This window comes from Sapajus apella, unplaced genomic scaffold (assembly GCF_009761245.1).
Source record: "Sapajus apella isolate SASKATOON/1434 unplaced genomic scaffold, GSC_monkey_1.0 scaffold11, whole genome shotgun sequence".
NCBI lineage: Eukaryota > Metazoa > Chordata > Mammalia > Primates > Cebidae > Sapajus > Sapajus apella.
In genome coordinates this window covers 10,113,763-10,137,434 of record NW_022436951.1, presented here as the reverse complement: position 1 = coordinate 10,137,434, position 23,672 = coordinate 10,113,763, and the positions used below count along the sequence as shown (strand labels likewise).

General features: G+C 47.2%; 1 protein-coding gene and 1 non-coding gene across 4 annotated transcripts in view; both read right to left on the bottom strand.

Annotated features, from left to right (window-relative positions):
* Positions 1-13,973: 13,973 nt before the first annotated feature.
* MTMR12 (myotubularin related protein 12) overlaps positions 13,974-23,672 on the bottom strand; it is a 91,677-nt gene continuing 81,978 nt past the window's right edge. Inside the window, exons 14-17 of one of the 3 annotated variants that reach the window (XM_032279021.1) lie at positions 22,012-22,179; positions 20,829-20,990; positions 20,051-20,110; positions 13,974-17,168 (exon numbers count right to left, since the gene is read on the bottom strand). In XM_032279021.1, the coding sequence (XP_032134912.1) occupies positions 16,599-17,168; positions 20,051-20,110; positions 20,829-20,990; positions 22,012-22,179 (960 nt within the window). In that variant the 3' untranslated portion in view covers positions 13,974-16,598. The remainder of the gene's footprint in view (positions 17,169-20,050; positions 20,111-20,828; positions 20,991-22,011; positions 22,180-23,672) is intronic. The other 2 variants (XM_032279022.1, XM_032279023.1) reach the window with 2 other exon arrangements.
* LOC116552474 lies at positions 21,824-21,933 on the bottom strand. Its single transcript, XR_004269404.1, has one exon. It is a non-coding gene; the product is annotated as a U6 spliceosomal RNA (small nuclear RNA).

The window sequence follows — 23,672 nt, the reverse complement described above, 5'->3', positions numbered from 1 at the left end:
TGAGTGACAGGAGCAAAACTCCGTCTCAAAAAAAAAAAAAGTGAACAGAGACCGACGGAGGGCAGAGGAACGACCATTCACCCAGGGAGGCCAAGAAGGAGCAGCCAGAGGGACGGAAAGGAAACCAGGAAGTACAGATCATGGAGACCAGGAGAAGAGAGCCGTTCAAGAAGGCAGTGGCCCACAGACCTGGCCACAGGGAGCCGAGCCGGGTCGAACACATGTGGACAGGAGCCTTCCTGTGTCCATCCTCTTCCTGGTTTGTCACACTCAGTTCTAACTGATAGACAGGCTGGGAACTTGTCCTGAACACTGTCCTTTGGGTTTGGTGGCCTGGAGTGGACTGACAACTGAGTGTGACATGGGGCCGTGAAAACCCAAGTGAAGGTGAGTCTTTTTTTTTTTTTAAAGTTGGGGTCTTGCCCTGTCGCCCAGGCTGGAGTGCAATGGCACAATCTCCGCTCACTGCAAACTCCGCCTCCCGAGTTCAAGCGATTCTCCTGCCTCAGCCTCCCAAGTAGCTGAGACTACAGGCATGTGCCACCACGCCTGGCTAATTTTTGTATTTTTAGTACAGACGGGGTTTCATCACATAGGCCAGGCTGGTCTTGAACTCCTGACCTGGTGATCTGCCCACCTCAGCATCCCAAAGTTCTGGGACTTCAGGCATGAGCCCGAGCCTGGCATGAAGGTGACTCTTTGGGGGTCCCCAACCCCCAGGCCACAGACCAGTGCCTGTCGGTGGCCTGTTAGGGACCAGGCTGAGCAGCAGGAGGTGAGGCGTAGGCGATGGAGTATTACAGCCTGAGCTCTACCTCCTGTCAGATCAGTGGTGACATTAGATTTTCATAGGAGCAGGAACCCTATTGTGAACTGTGCGAGTGAGGGATCTAGGTTGCACACCCTTACGAGAATCTAACAAATGCCTGATGATCTGAGGTGGAATCCTTTCATCCCAGAACCAGCCAGTCCCATGCCCCTTCCTCCCTGGTCTGTGGAATTACTATCCTCTGTGAAATTGGTCCCCGGTGCCAAAGAGGCTGGGGACCGCTGCTTTAAGGAGTTTGCCTGGCTAGGCTTGGTGGTGCATGCTGTGTAGTCCCACGTACTCAGGAGGCTGAGGTGGGAGAATCCCTGGATCCCAGGAGTTCAAGTATACAGCCTGGGCAACATAGCAAGACCTCATCGCTAAAAATAAAATTTAGAAATATATATTCTGCCGGGCGCGGTGGCTCAAGCCTGTAATCCCAGCACTTTGGGAGGCCGAGGCGGGTGGATCACGAGGTCAAGAGATCAAGACCATCCTGGTCAACATGGTGAAACCCCGTCTCTACTAAAACTACAAAAAATTAGCTGGGCATGGTGGCCCGTGCCTGTAATCCCAGCTACACAGGAGGCTGAGGCAGGAGAATTGCCTGAACCCAGGAGGCGGAGGTGGGGCAGTGGTGCAATCTCGGCTCACTGTAACCTCAGCCTCCTAGGTTCAAGTGATTTTCCTGCCTCAGCCTCCCAAAGTAGCTGGGATTACAGGCGTGAGCCACCTCGCCTGGCCAGATTATTCATAAAAATAAGTAAATAAATAAAGAAGTTTGGCCGGCTGGTGAAGGACAGGGAGTGGGGGTGGGGAGCGTGGGGTGAAGAGGAAGGTGGGATCCAGGCATGCATTTTGTTTTGGGATAGGCTAGAGCAGGGCAGGGGTCTGGGTGGGGCCTGTGGAGACCAAGGGACTGGGAGGCAGAATATAATAGAGAGGAAAAGGCTCCTGAGGGGGAACAGGGGGTGGAGGCCGGGCACAGTACAGGGCCTGGGCCTGGGGAGAAGGTGGCCGAGACTTCCCCTGGGGAGGTGGGGCTGCAGAATGGTGTGCCGCCGGCCATGGAGCCGCGCTGATGCGGGAGAGAAGCCGGAGCCACAGCCTCCCTTGACAGTGCTCGGTGAGATCACAGCGCTCGGGAGGAGTTTCCTTCCTATCTTCTCTATTAATAAAACTGCCTTTTTGTCTGTTTTGTATTTGTTTTTATTTTGGGAGACAGGGTTTCACTTTGTCCCCGCCGGCTGGAGTGCAGTGGTGAGATCTCTGTGCACTGCAGCCTTGATCTCCCTTGATCTCCCGGCGTCAAGTACCCCCGCCTCACAGTCCCAGAAGGAGCTGGGACTACAGGCCTGTACCACCATGTCCAGCTAATTTTTTTTTTTTTTTTTTTTTTTTTTAGCAATGGGGTCTCACTATGTTGCCCAGGCTGGTCTTAAACTCTTGACCTTCATCAATCCTTCCACCTTGGAGTCTCAAAGTGCTGGAATTACAGGTATGAGCCACCATGCCTGGCCAAGACTGCCCTTTTTAATCTCTGGTAATAACTCTATACACAAATTTTTATTTTTATTTTTATTTTTTGAGACAGAGTTTCACACTTCTTGCCCAGGCTGGAGTGCAATGGAGCGATCGCTGCTCATTGCAACTTCTGCCTCTTGGGTTCAAGTGATTCTCCTGCCTCAGCCTCCCGAGTAGCTGGGATTACAGGCATGCGCCACCACGCCCTACTAATTTTGTAGTTTTAGTCGAGATAGGGTTTCTTCATGTTGGTCAGGCTGCTGTCGAGCTCCTGACCTTGGGTGATCTGCCCACCTCAGCCTCCCAAAGTGCTGGGATTACAGGTGTGAGCCATCATGCCGCACCCTATCCACAAATATTAAAGATGATTTTTTTTTTTTTTTGGGACGGAGTTTCGCTCTTGTTACCCAGGCTGGAGTGCAATGGCGCGATCTCGGCTCACCGCAACTTCCGCCTCCTGGGTTCAGGCAATTCTCCTGCCTCAGCCTCCTGAGTAGCTGGGATTATAGGCACGCGCCACCATGCCCAGCTAATGTTTTGTGTTTTTAGTAGAGACGGGGTTTCACCGTGTTGACCAGGATGGTCTCGATCTCTTGATCTCGTGATCCACCCGCCTCTGCCTCCCAAAGTGCTGGGATTACAGGCTTGAGCCACCGCGCCCGGCCCAAAGATGATTTTTTATAATGATATAATAAATCTCAAACCTAATGGCTTAAATTCACCTCCTCCTGAATCAGCTCCTTCAGCAGGTATTTGCTGAGTGGAAATTAGACAGCAGGGCTACGTGCCAGGCCATGTGTCCTAGGGTAGGCTCCTAGTTAAAATGAACCTCAGTGACCAGCAGCCAGAATGGAAAGCAAAGCCTCAAAGAAACTTGCAGCTGCGGACTACTTCCCTCTCCCCAGGCTGTTCCTTCTGAGAGCCACAAATACCTTCAACCACCTGATTTAAGCAGAGGAGTACCCACAAATGTGAGCCGCTGGGGTCTAATCACAGAACTGCGTCTCTGAACCGAGCAACCATGACTGGTGCGCTGGAATTCACGTGTCTAAGCTGCTCTTTGTCTTGACAGTTTGGTTCCTTTCTGCTTGAGTCAGTCCAGAATAAGTTCTCCTTGTGCCTAGAACACACTGCGCCCTTATTCCCTGGCATGTGCTGTGTTATTACGAAGAAACTCAGCAAACTTTGAATCTGCTTGCACAGTAGAGCTATACATCAAACTGGTTATGCAAAAGGCAGGGAATGGTACATGTTATGTTACGTTTTTCTTACCACCTACTATAAACAGAGCTCTTTAATTTCTTGGCTTTTCATTCTTTTTTTTTTTTTTTTTTTTTAATCTGGGAACATTTCTTTCTTGAATAGCGTTCTGCAGTGTGAACGATTTGGGGGGTGGTGTGGCACATTTGAGAATGTTATTGTGCTTCAAAGGCTTGGCAGGACTTCTTGAACTGGGATGAATGTAGAGGTGCTTTGTATATTCAAGGCAGTGTGCAGGGGTTTTTTTGTTTTATAAAAAATTCAACTCCACATTAAGGATTGAATCACATAATCACCTAGTTAGTTTTGCCATTTCCTGTGAAGCAAGGGGCAGTGTGGGTTAAATCTTCAGGAGTTCTGGGAAATCAGCCCCATGCCCAGAAACCCCAAGTCAGGATGAAACTCGACTCCCTGGTAGAAATAGGAAGGGCATTTTGGACAGGCCTCCAGGCTCTGGGAGTGTAAAAATAATGCCCTTCAAAAAGGGGAGGCACAGGCAGCCCCATGAGGGACTGGGGAGAAATCAGGCAGTTTCTATTGAGGTAGGAGGGAGCAGAAAGTGTGACTGAGGACAGGGCTTGAGAAGAGGCTGTCACAGTGCCCCACCAGTGCCCTCTGAGCAGCTATGGAAACATGCGCTAGAGGCTGGGCGTGGTGGCTCACGCCTGTGATCCCAGCACTTTGGAAGGCCGAGGAGTGGGTATTCCTTGAGCTCAAGAGTTCAAGACCAAGGCCGGGCGCGGTGGCTCAAGCCTGTAATCCCAGCACTTTGGGAGGCCGAGGCGGGTGGATCACGAGGTCAAGAGATCGAGACCATCCTGGTCAACATGGTGAAACCCCGTCTCTACTAAAAATACAAAAAATTAGCTGGGCATGGTGGTGCGTGCCTGTCATCCCAGCTACTCAGGAGGCTGAGGCAGGAGAATTGCCTGAACCCAGGAGGCGGAGGTTGTGGTGAGCCAAGTTCGCGCCATTACACTCCAGCCTGGGTAACATGAGTGAAACTCCGTCTCAAAAAAAAAAAAAAGAAAAGAAAAAAAAGAGTTCAAGACCAGCCTGGGCAACATGGTAAAATTGCATCTCTACCAAAAATATGAAAACGAGCCTGGCGCGTGCCTGTAGCCCCAGCTACTAGTGAGGCTGAGGTAGGAGGATCGCTGGAGCCTGGGAAGTTGAGGCTGCAGTGTGTCCTGATTGCACCACTGTACTCCAGCCTGCATGACAGAGCAAGACCCTGTCTCAATCAACCAATCAATCAATTAATGTATTCGAGTGCCACCTCAATTCAGAGCAATTTCCATGAGACCATGCAGACTGAAAAAGGCAAGATGAAGAGATGCGGCCTAAACAATACCCCTGCCCCACCTCTGGTCCATAGGTTTCATTTGAACCACATGAAGCTGTCATTTTTGTAGTAAAGGGCAGTAAAATGTTAGCAATGTCGTATTGGTTCAAAGTGGTTAAATGTTGGCAATCTAATATTTTATATATTTGGGTTTTTGTTTTTGTTTTGTTTTGAAATGGAGTCTTGTTTCGCTGTGTTGCCCAGGCTGGAGTGCAGCGGCCCAATCTCGGCTCACTGAAACCTCCACCTCCCAAGTTCAAGGGATTCTCCTGCCTCAGCCTCCTGAGTAGCTGGGACCATAGGCATGCACCACCATGCCTGGCTAATTTATGTATTTTTTAGTAGAGATGGAGTTTTGCCATGTTGGCCAGGCTGGTCTTGAACTCCTGACCTCAATTGATCCGCCTGCCTTGGCCTCCCAAAGTGCTGGGATTACAGGCATAAACCACTGTAATCCTTTAAAAATAAACAGGTAAGAAACTGTAGCTGCCTCAGAGGATAGGAGGAGGGAGACTATTACTTGGAATTTGTAGAAACAGAAAATTGTTAATCCCACATTTAAAAATTCTGCCTTGGCTAAAAAAATGATAATCTGTTGACACAACTGCTTTAAAAAGACAAAGCCTGAACTAGCCATTATACTTTTAAAATAAACAGGTAAGGAAAAACGTTAGATTCGCACACCAGTTATCATAAAATCTAGGCTAAATCTGTACTTATCATAAACAAGCCCCTGTGTAAGTCTGTTTACTACATAGGGGAAAGTGCTTTCCGTGACTCTTTAAAGTTTACAAGTTCCAAAGAGGGCTTGACTTGTAACCAACCTAGAGATCAAAAACGTCAGAATGAATAGAGCAAAGTTTCTCTCCCACAGCTCTGCAGACATTTTGGACCAGATATTTCTTTGCTTTTAGGGGGCTGTCCTGGGTATTGTGGGTTATTGAGTAGCATTCCCAGGCCTCTAGCCCTTAGATGCCAGTATCACCCCGCCCCCTCAACAAGTTGTGACAAACAAAAGTGCCTCCAGACATTGCCACGTATCCCCTGGAGTAGGGAGGGAGGGAGAACAACGCCCCTCCTCTCCCCACCCCCCAGAGAAGCCACTGGATTTGTTGAAAGTCATTTGTTAAAATGTTTGTTGTAGAAAACTGTTTAAAGTTATGTTTGTCATACTGGTTGATTTTACCAGCCAACTTTTAAACAATTAACTTACAATCTATGATCTCACTATTTTGTAATGTAACTAAATTACCTTCTTAGATAGCAGCAAGACCTAAGGTCTTAACTTTTTCTCTCTAAGACAGACAAAATTCTGGCTGGGCGCAGTGGCTCATGCCTATAATCCTAACACTTTGGGAGGCCAAGGTGGGCGGCTCACCTGAGGTCAGCAGTTCGAGACCAGCCTAGCCAACATGGTGAAATCCCGTCTCTACTAAAAATACAGAAATTAGCTGGACATGGTGGTAGTCCCAGCTACTCTGGAAGCTTAAGGTGGGAGGATCACTTGAGCCTGGGAGGTAGAGGCTGCAGTAAGCAGTGATTGCGACACCGCACTCCAGCTTGGGGGACAGAACAAGACCCTATCTCAAAAACAAACGAAAAATGAGACAAAACTTCAACACATTTAATTAAATATCTAATTTTTAGTGATTCATGATCAGGGAGCTCACCATCTATAGAAAACAGGCGCTCTGCTGGACAGGGCAGAACAGTAGGTTTTTATAAGGTAGCTTGAGCAGGAACAAGGGAACAGAGTTAACACAAAAGTCAGCTTGATTAACGTCAGGTTACTTCACGCTAGTTTCCTTGTAAAGGTTAAAAAATAGAGGGGACCTCCTTATAGCAGCTCAGGTTGACTGGGCCCTTTTAGACTGGTTGCTGTGAATCTCTCGTGTTTAGATTTTAAAAAAAAGGTCTATTTGGGGATTTTCGTGCTTCCTCGAAGCAAAAGTGACTCCATTTTGGTTAGTAACTCCATTTCTGCTGTGGTCTAGTGCAGGAGCTCAGTCTGAAATAGAGGGCTCCCATCCCTCCCGTAAATTTTATTTAACACTGGTAAGTCTTGTGACTCTAACGAAGTCTAAGAAGCCATAGAAGTGCTAGTTTTTTGCCACTGAGAGAAAAGAGGAGGCACCTGACTCACAGACGCCAGGTGGGTTCCCTGAGACTAGAAGCAGCAGCTCAATATTTTTGTTTGCTTGCTTTTCCTTTTTCTTTTTTTTGAGACGGAGTCTCACTCTGTCGCCCAGGCTGGAGTGCAGCGGCGCAATCTCACTGTAACCTCCGCTTCCTGGGTTGAAGCAATTCTCCGGCCTCAGCCTCCCAAATAGCTGGAATTACAGGTGCCCGCCACTGTGCCCAGCTAATTTTTGTATTTTTTGTGGGTACAGGGTTTCACCTTGTTGGCCAGGCTGGTCTCAAACGCCTGTCCTCAGGTGATGTGCCCGCCTTGGGCTCCCAAAGTGCTGGGATTGCAGGTGTGAGCCACTGAGCCCAGCTGTTTTCTTACTTTGATGTACCACACCACCTTGCTAAATATTTGGGCATCACCTTAAGTTGCAGAGGCCTGGCCCCAGGTCGGGGGTTGCTTCGCAGTGTGCTCGGCTAGGCTAGACCAAGCCAACCAGGGGCCCTGGCTTGGAGGCTTTGTCAGAGGTGCTGTCCCTAGACTTGCTGTGGAGGGAAGGCTGTCTCCCTCCCAGCGGCCCCTATGGACTGCGGTAGGCGGTCCCCTGCCCACATCTCTGGACACATCACCTGCACACACCAACAGATTCGCAGGAGCAGCCCATCCTCAGCCAGTGGGGAGAGGAGTTGCTGTGTCAGTGCCCCAGTTTCCTCACTCTCTCGGGGGACTATTCCAGACACGCTCCACATGGTCTCTCGGGGGACAGAGGGCCCAAGGGGGCTGGCCCCAGTTGCCCGCAGTAATCACTCGCTCCTTACTGTATTTGCTATTTGTTTTCCTTTCCCTGTCTCCCATCATTTCACAGTGGTACCTGGGAACACTGCCCAGATAAACTACTTGCACCCAAACCCTTGGTCCAGAGCCTGCTTCTAGAGGAATCCAAACTAAGACATATAGACCTCAGGCAAAGAACTCCTAGGCAGCAGCCATGGTGCACAGAAGGCCACGAGCAGAATTCATATGCCCTGGGGTAGCGTACAGCTCTCAGAAATGAGCAAAAAGGCCCCCAGATAGAACCGTGATTGAATATCCAGTCAATAAACTATAATGTAATTATGATAAAATTTCCAGTAAATCTGGTAGGGGTCATAGGCTGACCTAAGTCAACTTTGGCAATGGTGATGTCCTTCTGGTGTCAGTAGCTTCTGGCAAATCAAGGTAGGCAGGGCTACAGCTCCCTGCTTCCATCACTACCACTTCCCTGAGCAGTGGTGTTTTACAACGAAAGCAGGCACCGTGGACTTTTGTTAACAGCCCTAAATAATACTACTTCCTGTTCTCAGACTTTGTGGGGGATTCCTGCTCTCTGTCCTCAGGCCTCTACACAATACCTTGCATGAAAATTTTTTTTGGTTTGTTTGCTTTTCGAGATGGAGTCTCTGTCGGCCAGGTCGAGTGCAGTGGCGCGATCTTGGCTCACTGCAACCTCCGCCTCCTGGGTTCAAGCAGTTCTCCTGCCTCACCCTCCTGAGTAGTTGGGATTACAGGTGCATGCCACCACACCTGACTAATTTTTTAATTTTTAGTAGAGATGGAATTTCACCATGTTGATCAGGCTCGTCTTGAACTCCTGACCTCGTGTACCACCCGCCTTGGCCTCCCAAAGTGCTGGGACTATAGGCTGAAAGTTTTACTCTTAAGATAGTAAAGGCTGGGCGCGGCAGCTCATGCCTGTAATCCCAGCACTTTGGAAGGCTAAGGTGGGTGGATCGCTCAGCTCAGGAGTTAGAGACCAGCCTGGCAATATGGCAAAACCCTGTCTCTACTAAAAATACAAAAATTAGCTGGGCATGGTAGCACGCATTGGTAGTCCGAGCTACTAGGAAGGCTGAGGTGGGAGGATCACTTGAACCTGGGAGGCGGAGGATGCAGTGAGCCATTATTGTGCCACTCCACTCCAGCCTGGGTGACAGAGCAAGACTCTGTTTCAAAGCAAAAATGAAAACAAAAAGATGCAATGAGACCGCAGGACCAGCTAACCCTGCAATCTGTCTGGGTTCCCGGGGAGGGATTTTAGACCTCATTCTTGGCTCTGATGCATTTATGCCACTGAGCCTGATGGATTTGTATATCCTGTAGGTGTGACAGTGAGGACTCTGTGATATTTCTAGCCAATAGACCTCAAGTACCTCACATACCTCAAGTACTCACTCATTGCACCTTTGAAAGATGATTTTTAATATTCCCTCTGCTGCTTAAGAAACCTTCTGGGATAGATTTTGGAAACATTTGAAGTGCTTATGTAGCCACCTTTGGAACTTGGGTTCCTGTTTAGGATACTTCAAATGTTCTTTGTTCCTTGTGGAAATGAAGTTTAAACGCACAGACACTCACACACATATACACACACACACCCTCTGTTTACATGATGTATGTAAATGACCACACACATACACAATAACAGCTCCATTTATTGAATATTTACATTATTATAGACTATTATCCTCAACCCTCCAACTCTCCAGTGAGGTGGGTTCCAGGCATGGTGCCATGTTACGGGGTGTAAGCTGCAAAACAGGGGTTCAGACTCAGACAGTCTGGCTTCAGGGAGCCAGAACCCGGCGTGGTGGCTCACACCTCCAATTCCACCACTCTGGGAGGACAAGGCAGGAGAATGGCTTGAGCTCAGAAGTTCAAGACCAGCCTGGGCAACATAGTGAGACTCCATTTCTACAAAATGGAGGTCAAGGCTGTAGTGAGCTGTGGTCGCACCGCTGCACACCAGCCTGGGCAACAGAGTGAGATCCTGTCTCAAAAATATTTTTTTTAATTAAAAAATAGAAAGATTTGGCCGGGCATGATGTCCCATGCTTGTAATCCCAGCTCACTTGGGAGGCTGGGGCAGATAGATCACTTGAGGTCAGAAGTTTGAGACCAGCCTGGCCAACACAGTGAAACCCCATCTCTACTGAAAATACAAAAATTAGCTGGGTGTGGTGGTGGCTGCGTATAATCCCAGCTACTTGGGAGGCTGAGGTGGGAGAATTGCTTGAACCCAGGAGGCAGGGGTTGCAGTGAGCCAAGATCGAGCTACTGCATTCCAGCCCAGGTGACAGAGTGAGACTCTGTCTCAAAAAACAAACAAACAAACAAACAAAAAACCAAAGAAAGAAAAGAAAAAAAAAAGATATACAACGCTACCATCACTCCAGAATATTCACTTGTTCCCCTTCCTAGGAAGTTCACCCCTGCCCCACCCCCACCAATCTCTACTGTTTTCCCCCCACTCGAACCCCATCAGCTGGGGAGAGGAGAGAAGCGTTTTTTTGTTTTTGTTTTTTTTTTTGAGTTGGTGTGTCACTCTGTTGCCCAGGCTGGAGTGCAGCCTGGGTTCAAGCAATTCTCCTGCCTCAGCCTCCCGAATAGCTGGGACTACAAATGCACGCCACCACACCCGGCTAATTTTTGTATTTTTAGTAGAGACGGGGTTTCACCATATTGATCAGGCTGGTCTGGAACTCCTGACCTCAGGAGATCCACCTGTCGAAGCCTCCTAAAGTGTCGGCATGAGCTACGTGCCTTGATCCTCTCCTGGAGGCTACAGCAGTAGCATTCCAAGCAAAGTCCTCAGGGTCAGTCCAGGGATGGAATGTGGTCCGTCTGTATTCTTTTCCTTCCCAGGAATGGCATGCACTTGTGCCCTTTCAGTGCTGGGGAGGAGTAAGCATGACATTCATTAGGCCCCAGACTTCTGCAAGACAGTTTGGAAAGTCCTCCATTCAGGATTTCATAAAAACATTCAGGGCCTGACAGCCCTTTATGAAACTGGCTAGCAAAATGAAAGCTTTTGCAAAACAAGTCCTAAAAGTTTACTGTGTGTGAACCTACAGATTATATACTGAAAAAAGCTTACTCTGTGTATTTCCATATGATGACACATTTCGTATCCTTTAATTGCTAAGGGCAGACAGTGTAATAGGAGATTTAAAAATAAAAGAACCTGGGTCTGAACCACAAAACAGGCTAAGACATTTGCTTTTAGACATAAAATCACTCAAATTACTTTTCAATATATGATATTTAAAACATTGATTTTGCACTACCCACAGCTAGCCTGGTTATCAACAAAGTCAAGTGGAAGCACTTGGACACATCCCTGGTTATATTGGAACCTGCGGTACAGAGAGAATCCTGCCTCTCCCACTCCCATGCTAGTACTTTTCAGGGTGGGGTGTGTGTGTGTATGTGTGTGTGTGTGTGTGTGTGTGTGTGTGTGTGTGTGTGGTGTGGAAGGTGGACCCAATAAGGCCATGCATCTCTATAGATCTTGTCTCTGCAGCAGGGCAGGGGCATCCCGAATGTTCAGCCCCAAGTTGTCCTGCCCCAGGGACACCTTGGGCTGTGCTCACCAGGGCTGAGCATAAGTAATCTAGAGCCATGGTGGGACACAAGCCCAGTACACAGTCACAGGAGGGGCTCGGAAAACAGGCTTTAGTCAGGCGCCCTCAGGCCCCAACTGCCTTAAAGATAGGGGGCATGAAGACACAGGGTCTGGTTCTCCACAGGAGCCAACACCCCACCCTGTTTCACACTGGATGGAGAATGTTCCACTCTTTACACCCCGAGTCCCTCCATGCCCTCACCTGGACATCAAGGAACAAACAAAATCAGGCCGGGCTCAGTGGCTCACACCTGTAATCCCAGCACTTTGGGAGGCTGAGGCAGGTAGATCGTGAGGTCAGGAATTCACAACCAGCCTGGTCAACATGGTGAAACCCTATCTCTATTAAAAATACAAAAAAATTAGCCAAGCATGGTGGCGGGCACCTGTAATCCCAACTACTCGGGAGGCTGAGGCAGAGAATTGCTTGAACCCAGGAGGCGGAGGTTGCAGTGAGCTGATATCGCGCCACTGCACTCCAGCCTGGGTGACAGAGCAAGACTCCATCTCAGGGGTGGTGGGGGGGGGTGGTGGGGAAGGAACAAGCAAAATCCAGAGTGAGAGATAGCTGAGTCCACCCAAAGTACAAGAGCTAAACAAATGTAGAAAACAAGACGAGAAGCTGCTAAACTCTATGGTCATAACTACTACTTGGAAATTTAATACAAACACCAAAGAAGCAAAACATCTGAAAAGCACGTGTTATCAATGAGAGCTTATTAAATTCCAGGGATGTCTCAGAGCTGGCTTTCTGGACACAGTAGGGTGGGCCTGGCCAGACAGGAAAGGGAGATGGGGACAAGCAGCAGGATGAGAAGCCTCCTCTGTGTGTAGGAAAGGTCAGAGAAACATGAGCCTTCTGTCTCAGAACATACACAGGTACTATGTCTCAATCTAGTTAAGTATTAAACAAAACTAATTAGAAACAAATCCTACTCTCAGGAGCCATCTCACACTGTGCTCACTCGCTTATCCTCTCTGGAAACAAAAACAAAGCCTGTTTCTATCTTTCATGGTTTAAATGAAACCAGCAATGGTTTAAATGTACTCAGACCTCTTCCAGCAATTCTTATTCCAGAATAACAGAATTGACAGATCCTCACAAAAAGCAGAGAGGTAATATTTAATTTCAGGGGTTTTAAAAACTTTCTTTTAATCACCCTATCCCCACCCTAATTTTTCTTCAGCATCTTTTTTTTTTTTTTTTTTTTTTTGAGACAGAGTCTTGCTCTGTCGCCCAGGCTGGAGTGCAGTGACGTGATCTTGGCTCATGGAAACCTCCACCTCCAGGTTCAAGAGATTCTCCTGCCTCATCCTCCCAAGTAGCTGGGATCATAGGCATGCACCACCACGCCAGGCTAATTTTGTATTTTCAGAAGAGATGGGGTTTCACCATGTTGGCCAGGCTGGTCTTGAACTCCTGACCTCAGGTGATCTGCCTGCCTTGGCCTCCCAAAATGCTGGGATTATAGGCATGAGCCACCGTGCCTGGCTAGAATTTTTATTATTTTTAAATTTTACTTTAGATTCAGGGGGTACCTGTGCAGGTTTATTACATGGGCATATTTCGTGATGCTGAAGTTTGGGCTTCAAATGAACCCATCAATCAAATGGTGAACATAGTACCCAATAGGTAGTTTTTCAACCCTTCCCTACTCCTTCCCTGCTTTTTGAGTGTCCTGTGTCTATGGTCCGCATCTTTATGTCCAATACCCAATGTTTAGCTCGCATTTAGAAATGAGAACACGCAGTATTTGGTTTTCTGTTTCTGCATGAATTCACTTAGGATAATGGACTCCAGCTGCATCCATGTTGCTGCAAGGGACATGATTCCTGTTTTTTTTTTTTTTTTTGAATGGAGTCTCACTCTGTCACCCAGGCCAGAGTACGGTGGCGGGATCTCAGCTCACTGCAACCTCCACCTCCCGGGTTCAAGGGATTCTCCTGCCTCAGCCTCCCGAGTAGCTGGGACTACAGGCGCACGCCACTACGCCCAGCTAATTTTTGTACCTTTAGTAGGGACAGGATTTCACCATACTGGCCAGGCTGGTCTTGAACTCCTGACCTTGTGATCTGCCTGCCTCAGCCTTCCAAAGTGCTGAGATTACAGGCATGAGCCGCCGCAACTCGCTCCATTCTTTTTAATGGTTTTATAGTATCCCATGGTGTATATGTACCACATTTTCCTGATCCAGTCCATCACTATTGCACCTGGGTTGATTCCATGTCTTTGCTATTGTGAATAGTGCTGTGATATACCTGTGACTGCAAATCACCTGAGATTTTAAGTATTTGTTTGGTTATTTGTTCCCACCACCAAACCTCCCTTGTGCCCCACAAGAATGCAAACTCCACTCTTCACTGCCGTCCCCATTGGCCCTGCCAAGTACCCAGTACATGCTCAATATTTCCTGAATGAAAGGGATTACTCCACATGTTATACCCAACCACACCAAGTACAGAATTACTTGTAAATTGTGCTTTAATTTCTGCAATCAGATTTGATGCAGTGAGATACAAGTATAAACTTTCATTGTGTATCCAGAAAATAGCACATGTATACAGGTTTACCTCAACAGCTTATTCCCTTATAAAGAAAAAAACATTTTGAATTTAATTAAAGCTAGTTTATCTTCAGTGTAAAAACCTGGAGGTATAAACAACTCAAGATATTATATACAGTAAAGTAATGTACATTTCCAAACCTGCACAGTACAGCATTTTAAACAAAGTAAATGGCCTCATTTCAGTTTTCAATGTTAAGCATAATCCACGTCCCAATCTTGGATAAAAATTTCACAATATATAAACCCATTGAGAATTCTGTACACAAATACAAGTTATAGAAATCTGATTTCAAATATAAATACAAAAATTGTCATGACCTTACACGTTACAACAGTTTATTTTTCTATCGTAATTTTAAAAAAATCATAGAAAAATATTTAAATGCACATTCACTGCTATGACAAAGGCCATGACCTTGTGCCTTTAAACCATACTTCGTAGAGTGTAAAGCATCACACCGGGCATTTTTGGAATGAAAATTATGAAGCCTGAAGAGGCTACTGTATAAATATTCATGTTATAATGTGGTAAAAAAATAGCTCCATAGCATATTTGGGAGGCAGTGGGGCAAAGAAGGAAGTGGGGGTTAGTGCTAATTTAAGAAGGCCTATAGACTGTATGTGAAAGTAGCTAAGGAACTAGTTAGTGTATTTTAAAATCCCTATTGCAAGCCTAACACCGACCTTGCTACTAACTCTTAAGGCAATCAAGAGGAAACACGTGTTTGGCCTCCAGATGCATGAATCCTGCCCTCCCCTCAACCTTTGTTCATCTTAATAGACCAGTCTGGCTCCTGCATTCATACGGAGTGGGGAGCACAGCAAAACAATTCATTGTATGTACAAAAGACAATTCAGTGCAAACCTGGAAACTCCTCTTAGTCAACAGTTTCAAATTTCTTTTTTTGAGACAAGTTCTTGCTCTAACACCCAGGCTGGAGTGCGGTGGCATGATCTTGGCTCACTGCAACCTCCACCTCCCAGGCTCAAGGGATCCTCCCACTTCAGCCTCCTGAGTAGCTGGGACTACAGGCATGCATCACCACACCTGGCTAATTTTTGTATTTTTAGTAGAGACAGGGTTTTGCCATCTTGCCCATGCTGGTCTCGAACTCCTGGGCTTAAGTAATTCACCCGCCTCAGTCTCCCCAAGTGCTGGGATTACAGGCATGAGCCACCACACCCAGCCTCGCATTTTCTTATTGCCCTTGAACAAGTGGAAGTTTCTCTATACACATAACATTCAAATTGGGATCCATACTGAAGAGCAAATGCATGTAAAAGGCAAACATTTGATTTAAAACATTCTAACGAGTTTTGTTTTTTTCCTCTCTTTTATGGGATTTGACAGGGTTCCACTGAGAACAAAAAAAACTGCTCCTTACAAAGTATACTTTCCTGCATTAAAATATATATGTATCTCATTTCAACAGCAGATCCAAGAAGGTGACCAGGCATAGTCAAGTTTCTTCTATGGCTTTTAAATCACTGAGGTATCATATGATCATCGCCACTTCTGATATTTATGTTTAAACTGCTTTCCTATGAAAGCCACATTCAAAAGTGACCCAATCCCATCAGTCTGTAAAGGTAAAAGAATGTGAGGAACTCGGCTCAGAGGTTGCTGCAGAAAACCGCAATCACAAGTGCTCAAAGCCTCAGCAGGCAAGTAGAAAAAGGCGAAAAGGCAAAGCAACTTGATCCAAACACCAGGAGACTCCAGAGGAACGGAAGCTCCTCAAGCAAAGAAAGAGATCCCCCAGCGTAACCAACAGGCTTAGCAGTGAGACACTGGGACTACACGCACCAAGGCAGGGAGTGCAGAGGGACAGTGGCGAGTGGCTTGGAGCAGGTGAAGGAAGACCTGGGGCTGGCAGCACAGAGTCGGGGGGGGTGGGTGTCTAGCCCCACCCATAGGCAAAGTGACACAGTCTATGAAGGAGGGAGGACGGCCTGAAGCATCAGGATGGATGATACCAGTGGAACTTCCCAGCTGTTTCACAGGCAAGGGGGCATAGAAAGGAAAAATGTGATGGTCTAAGTAAATGCCACACATCTTAATACCTCTATCTGAATCTTCAATCACCATACAAATACGTAAAGCTGAACTTGCTTCTATAATTGAGATGGGTTACACAGAAACTTACTATTCCCAATGACTGGATAAATTATCTTGGCACAAAGAGGGTCCGAAGAAAGTATCAAGTCCAGGAATATCTTACTGAAGCCCTTTCTGGTAGTAAACTGGCCATTGCGGGCCCTGTATAATACTCAGGCGTCAGAAAACGGCCACAACCTTATTGCAGGTCAAGTAATAATTCCCTCCAATTAATAATACTACAGATGCAGTTTTAATTGCATAGTCTTTTAGAACCATTAAAAATAATGAGAGCCACCCTTTTTCCCGAAGGCCCAGGTTTATTCCAATGGAGTGCCAGGCTAAGGACCCAGCCAGCATTAGCTGCAGCATGACACAAATCCAGGGATCCGCTGTCCCAGTCTCTCACAATCACTCAACAAGTAGGTCATACATCCCCTAGGTCCACGAACTCATCTTCTTGTTTGGCCAAATCGTCTTCATCTCCCAAAGCCTTCCAGCCACTGGTGGGTAAGACTGGCTTAGAGGAATGTCGCTGGAGCAGAGCGAAAGGAAACAAAGAGGACAGGCGGGCAGAGTTCCTCAGCAGGCAGGGGGCCTCGGCCTGGGGGGCCTGCTGGCTGTGGTGTCTCTCGTCGATCTTCTCTTGTAAACTCTGGACTTCCTCCATCATTTCCAAGAGTTTGCTCATAGTGGCCACTCGGCCACCACCTAGGATTTGGGCTTCTGGAATCCAGCGCAGGTAGCGCTGGGCCCAGACTTTGATTTCAGGTCCCTCGATATGCGGTAACAACAAACCATGGTAGTCAGTGGGCTTGCTGTGCCAGGTGTCATAAAACTCCCGAAAGTTGTCTTGGAGCTCATCAGACGAATTAATAAGTTTGCTAATTCTCTTGCCCAGAAGGTTCTTAATTAAATGATCTGTTTCTTCCCTGAAAAATCCTCTTTTGGGAGATGACTTAGATTGTGTAAGTGGCAAGGAAAGTTGTCGCTGATGCTTTGAGACAAAACACAAAAATCACTGGTTAACGTAACAGGCACAGTTAACAGTTGCTGCCATCAAAAAAAGAGCATAACCCTGCTTTAACAAGTTCCAAGAGACATCAGCGTTGCCATGTGAATGCACACTCATTAACATGCCGTAACACCCAGAGGTGGGGGGGTTCCTGTTTAGTCTCATGGTGCACCCTGTACCAGAAACAAATGGGAAACCAGGTGCACATGGTGGCTGTGCAGAAAGGCATGCTGGGACACAGAGAAAGGAACTTCAGCGTTCTCCTCTGTCACAGGGGCACCACGGGACACAAAGTACTTCTGAAAAAGCTGTTTAACTTAAGACAGTTTAATAACTTAGGGGAACTTGTGAGTGAGGCCTATTCATGTTCTGAAGGGAAAAAGGTTTCTTCTTTGAGAACTTTAAGGCTGTTAACCACTAGTCTTCTGAACGCCTGCGCGGAGGCACTGACTACTGGAAGATACTATTGCATGGGTGAAATAGCAGCTTATCAGGCATCCAGCAGGAGTTTAAGCCTAAGTCATAAAGATTCTTTTGGACAAAGGAAAACAGGCAGGTGAGAGCAAAGAAATTTGATGAACCAGCTAAGTTGACCAGGCTTGTCTGACAACCTGCATGAAGTAGAAAATGTGAGAACATTTTCACTTTTTCATTTTTTCCCCCTTGGTAATTCCCTCTGTGGCTAGAGTATCATATTTGGGGGTGCACTGTGAAAGGGTTGTAAGGCTGGGTGCAGTGGCTCACACCTGTAATTCCAGCACTTTGGGAGACCGAGGTGAGCAGGTCACCTGAGGCCAGGAGTTCAAGACCAGCCTGGCCAAAATGGCGAAACCCCATCTCTACTAAAAATATAAGAGATTAGCCAGGTGTGGTGGCGTGTGCCTGTAATTTCAGCTACTCAGGAGGCTGAGGCAGGAGAATCGCTTGAACCTGGGAGGCAGAGGCTGCAGTGAGCCAAGATCGCGCTGTTGCATTCCAGCCTGGGCAACAAGAGCGAAACTCTGTCTCAAAAAAAAAAGAAAGGGTTGTGAAAGATGGATGTGGTCAGAAGGTCATGGGGGTCCCCAGTGCTCAGAGGAGAAGTAAAAAAACATGGGGAGAAGCTGTTTGTTCAGCTCTTTTGCTACTGTTCATTTGAAGTAAGAAGAGATAACTTAATTTTCGGGCTTACTCTAAAACTCTCTAACATATTTCTATCAGTGGTTCTTCCTTGTAAAAAGATATTCTTTATTGTAAAGAAAATTATTTCCATATTATGAAATATGGAATAACAATAAAAATATTAAAAAGAAAGCAAGACCATCCATAAGACCACAACTTGGAAGTGACTAGGATTTCTGACTTTCCATCAGGGACAGAAGAGATGAAGGCGAGGAGTCAGTGGCCTCTCTTTTCTCCATTGTGAAGCTGTGCCAGGCAGGGCAGAGACTAAACTGAACCATCACCCAGTGCTTCCTCCTGCTCGGTTCTGTGCTTAGTACTCACATTCACTGAGCACCTCATTCTCAAAGTCACTATTATTGCCCCATTTTTCAAACGAGGAAACTAAGGCACAGAGGGAAGCAATCTGCCGAAGGCACTCTGCTCAGTGCCAAAGGTGGTTCAAACAGTCTGGCTCCAGAGCCTGAGCTCTCTACTGAGCTCTCCTTGGTACTGGAAGCCCTCTTCTCTCTATCTCCCAAGCGAAGAGAGCACTCAAGACCAGCTGACATGCAAGCAGCTCTACAGGCCAAAGCCTGGCCCGAGCCTGCGGCTGACACTGAGGCTGCACACTGGAGCAGGTCCCTCCCGTGTGGGATTCGCATGGCAGTGCCACATGCTGCTCAGCCCCTGCTTCCTCGGACTCTCGGCAGAACTTCCCCAGGCCACTAGGCCATTCAACACGTCACCCCACCTGATATCTGGTCTTCTTACCCAAGGCTTCAAAGCTTCTTGTTGCCCCGTCCCAACTGTGATTTAGCTAGTGCGACCTGCAATTCTCCACCCCTTCAGCTCAGTGCTTTCCCACCCACCAACTCTTGTTGCTCAGGCTGGCTTTCCCTATCTCCAAGGAAAAGGGACGACTAGAAAAGCTGCGTCTGAGGGCCGCGCACAGTGGCTCACGCCTGTAATCCCAGCACTTTGGGAGGCCGAGGCGGGTGGATCACCAGGTCAGGAGATCAAGACCATGCTGGCCAACATGGTGAAACCCCGTCTCTACTAAAATACAAAAAATTAGCTGGGCATGTTGGCGCACGCCTGTAGTCCCAGCTACTCGGGAGGCTGAGGCAGGGGAACAACTCGAACCTGGAAGTGGAGGTTGCACTGTGCCACTGCACTCCAGCCTGGCAACAGAGTGAGACTTTGTCTCAACAGCAACAAAAAAAGAAAAGCTGAGGAGAGAAATGAAATCCATTATTGGAATGGGGAGCCTAAGGCTCTCCCCTGTAAAACAAGGGGTCGTCCTCGCCATCTCTGAGGTCCCCTGCCACTCTGGCACAGCACAGTTTCAGTGGTCCTAATCCGGCGCTCATGAGAATGTGCATGCAGCCACCAGGGGGCACAACACACTGAAGAAAAACTGATTTCTGGCCAAGCTGTTCTGGGGCTCGGGGAATTCTGGTCAAACTGGCAGGAGACGCTCAACTAGAAAGGGGAAACTCCACCCTGGGCCTATGGTCCCTAAAAGGGCAGAGTGGCCATTCTGAGTGGCTCACCAGCCAACATCGCCAACATGCTGGCTGTGGCTCACCTAGGTCCCCAGTCTCGTTTAGAATGGAACCAAATCTGACACCAGAAAGGGCCAGGCTTTCTGGAGCACCTCCAGATCACGCAGGATGAGGATGGCATGGAGAAAGCAGTGACACACATCGACTTGGACTTACCATCACTGCTCTCTCCTTTGCGGACTCTGTGGGGGAGAAATTCTGGGCCTGGAGACAGAGCTAGGAAATGTCAGTTAAATAATTCATCAATTAGGGAACTTTGGGATTATCAACTAAAATGAGTTTTTGACATTTGTGGTTCATAGCATAGGTCAGCAAACTGGCCACCCCTCAGGCCAAATCTGGCCTGGTACCTGTTCTCATGAACACTGGAACACAGCTATGCCTACTGTTCACCTACTAACTAAGGCTCCTTTTTTTTTTTTAAGTAAAGGAATAAAGAACGGCCATTCCACAGGCAGAGCAGCCTAAGGCTTCTTTTGTACTACAACAGTGGAGAGGTAGTTGTGACAGACTTTGTGGCCCTTGACAGAAAGAGTTTTGTAACCTGTGGTTTACAGGCACAGCTCATTAGGAAAGTCTTACTATTTATTATAATAAATGAACTGGTATCAGCCGAGTAAAACCCATGCAATCAATGTGCCTTTTACTCACACACACACAGGCGGGACGAGAGGAACGATTCCATGGAGTATGACTAGGGTAGCAGCATCCTCAGTGACATTTGGCAAATGGCCCTGTCACACCAGGGTAAAGGTGATTTGCTGAAAGCAAAGGATTCTAATGGGCCTCGACAATTTGACTGTCACAAATCTCGACTCTGCATACTGCTTCGAGGGGTAGGACGTGCTGGCAGACAGCATCCATATGTATCTTGCATCATTACATGCATGGGATCTGGGCAGATGAAGGGAATTTAGACATGTGGACATCTTACTTTGAAGCGCATTCCTTTCCGCTGGCCTTTGTCCAGTTTTGGCTTTTCCACATAAAGAGGGTTTTTGAGCAATGTCTGGGCTTTGGGTTCAAACTGCACAGACCAATCCCACACGGTGAGCAGATTCAAAGGCTTGCTTTGTGTCTCCTGGCCTTCTCTACCCTGCCAAAACAAGCACAGGTCACAACGGCTTCCCGGGAGGGCTGAGGAAGGCAAACACATACTTCTGGAAACAGGCACCAGGAAGTGTGCTCCCACCCTGCCCTGAGAATGAATAATCATGGGCACTTTATTTTTAAAGGCTGAGGCTACCTGCTTTTGGTAGGGGAGGAGGGCAAGAAGGAGGACACTTACTTTCAGGCAGTCTACACGCCAGCTGCTGTGCTGGGTGCTTCCACAGCCTCGCGAGGTAACTGTTGTTTTTCCAATTTTACATCTGAGGAAACCAAGGCTCAGAAAACTGAACTGCCCAAGGTCACAGAAGTGGAAAGTCACTAGGCTGGGCTCTGAAAGCAGGGCTGTTGCTCCTATTGCCCTGGGAGATTTGGTAATCTCCCAGCTCAAGCAAACCCTGCACCCCTCAGGAGGCTGCTCAGAAGCACTGAGATTAGCTGGGAAAGCTATGCCTGTGGACACAGCCTCAGGAGGGACCAAAGGGGATAAGATGAAACGAAAAGCCTAGCTTCCCTGCTCTGCTTGCTCTCCATTCTCTTCACAGAGGAATTCCAGGCATTAAGCAGACGAAAGGGAGGACATCTGGTCTGACTGTCTTTGAAACGGACAGCTTTGAATTCTGCTTAATTTCCCAGCTTCAACACTTGCTTCCAATTCCAATTATTTACCATGTGACCACCGGTGAGTTACTTATCCTTTTTAAGCCTTAGCTTTCTCTGGGATAATAAAAAGCATAAGCCACAGGGTGCTGTGAGGATTAAATATTAATACCTAAAAAGCTCTTAGAACAATGCTTGGTATATAGTGTTAAATATCTTTTTAAAAATGCGGAGTGTCTCATGAGTTTGCATGTCATCCTTGTGCAGGGGCCATGCTAATCTTCTCTATATCATTCCAACTTTTTTTAGTGTATGTGCTGCCAAGGGAGCACCATTTTTAGCTTCAGTATTACTGCATACTTGTGAGAGGGAGCCTCTTCAATACACAGGTTCCTAAGAGGGACTCTTACCATGTTAGTATCTTTTTGATGAGGCGAATTGAAGAAGAAGGTGCTAAAAATAGGTATGTATAGGCTATCTGACAGAACAGTCAGATAAGTCTCTGTGAATTCAAATGCCGGGGGATGCTGATGCACCAGCTGCCAGACACAATCTAGGAAAAGCAGGAACACGGGAACCTGCATGAAAACAAGATACGTTACTTGGTGGGCAGAGCCCAAAGCAAGCCATCCTGAGTTCAGGGGCAGCCACCTCCACAGCTGTGGAATAACCACTTCTGAGGACTTTGTTCTCTGGGAAACTCAGGATTCTCCATTCCATCCCAAGTGAGAAATATGCTAAACTGAAATCACATGCTTGTGGAATCACGTACCTATCTGTGTCAGACATTTCAAAGATGAAGTATGTAAAAATCTCATTATGGATCAGAGTTACAGTGAGCATCTGCAACTGATTCTGATAAAGGAAAACATTAACATAGAACCCCAATTAAGCAAAATTTTACCTCCTCCAAAAAAAAATTCCATTCTTCTCATCAGCAGTACTACACTACCAAAAAATGTACTTAATTATGATTGCTACTTTGAACTTTGTCAATAAAAAGTAATGGGCAGGGGGGAAACTTCCATTCTCTACCTGGCCACACACTGACTAACAGGGTTTGATCCTGGAGACCGACCTGGAAAGAGAGGCCTCCTCTCCACCCCTGCAGTGAGGGCCCAGAAGACAATGGGGATGGGAGACAAGGCAGAAGCAGTGAAAGTGAGTTTCAAAATGTATGTTTACAAATCCACAAGCCTCCTTTATTAGCTCCCAGGGGGGAGCTCTTGATGAGCAGGGAGAGTGGTTTCTAGTGTACTCTGTCATTTATAAAGCGCTTATCCTCCCTGATTCACCAGTGATCCTGCCAGGGGCTAAGATAAGCTATGTTACAGTCTCTCCCTTACAGAGGAGGAAATGGGGAAGATTTGAGATGCTGGAAGGCTGGCCCCAGGGTCTCACACAGGGCTCCTGAGAGAGAAGAGTCGGGATGCAGCTCCTAAAGCCGCTTCAATCAGATCACAAATGTCACCACCCACCTTTCCTTCAAAACTCCAATATGTCCATGTTGAGATGCAAAGAAATATTTGTACAGCAGCTTTATTTCACTTCATTTTATGCATAGTATCATTAAATAGAGTGGAAAATATCCGAACTGCACTGTATAGGCACGGCAATAGGCTCAGAAAATATGAGTGACTTCTCCAAGGGCTGGGTAAACAGCAGATCGGGTCTCTTCTTAGACCTCAGACTCTTTCGCCATTAGACATGGTGCCTGCCAGTCCCCCTTTTCTCAAGATATACAAAAACATACGGCTAGGCATGGTGGCTCATGCCTGTAATTCCAGCATTTTGGGAGGCTGAGGCAGGTGGATCGCCTGAGCCCAGAAGTTTGAGACCAACCTGGGCAACATGGCAAAATCCATCTCTACAAAAAACACAAAAATTAACTAGACATGATAGTACGAGCCTATAGTCCCAGCTACTCAGGAGGCTGAGTCAGGAGGATTGCTTGAGCCCAGGGGGTTGAAACTGCACCAAGCCATGACGGCACAACTGTATTCCAGCCTGGGCAACACAGCAAGACCATGTCTCAAAAACAAAACAAGGCCGGGTGGCGTGGCTCACACCT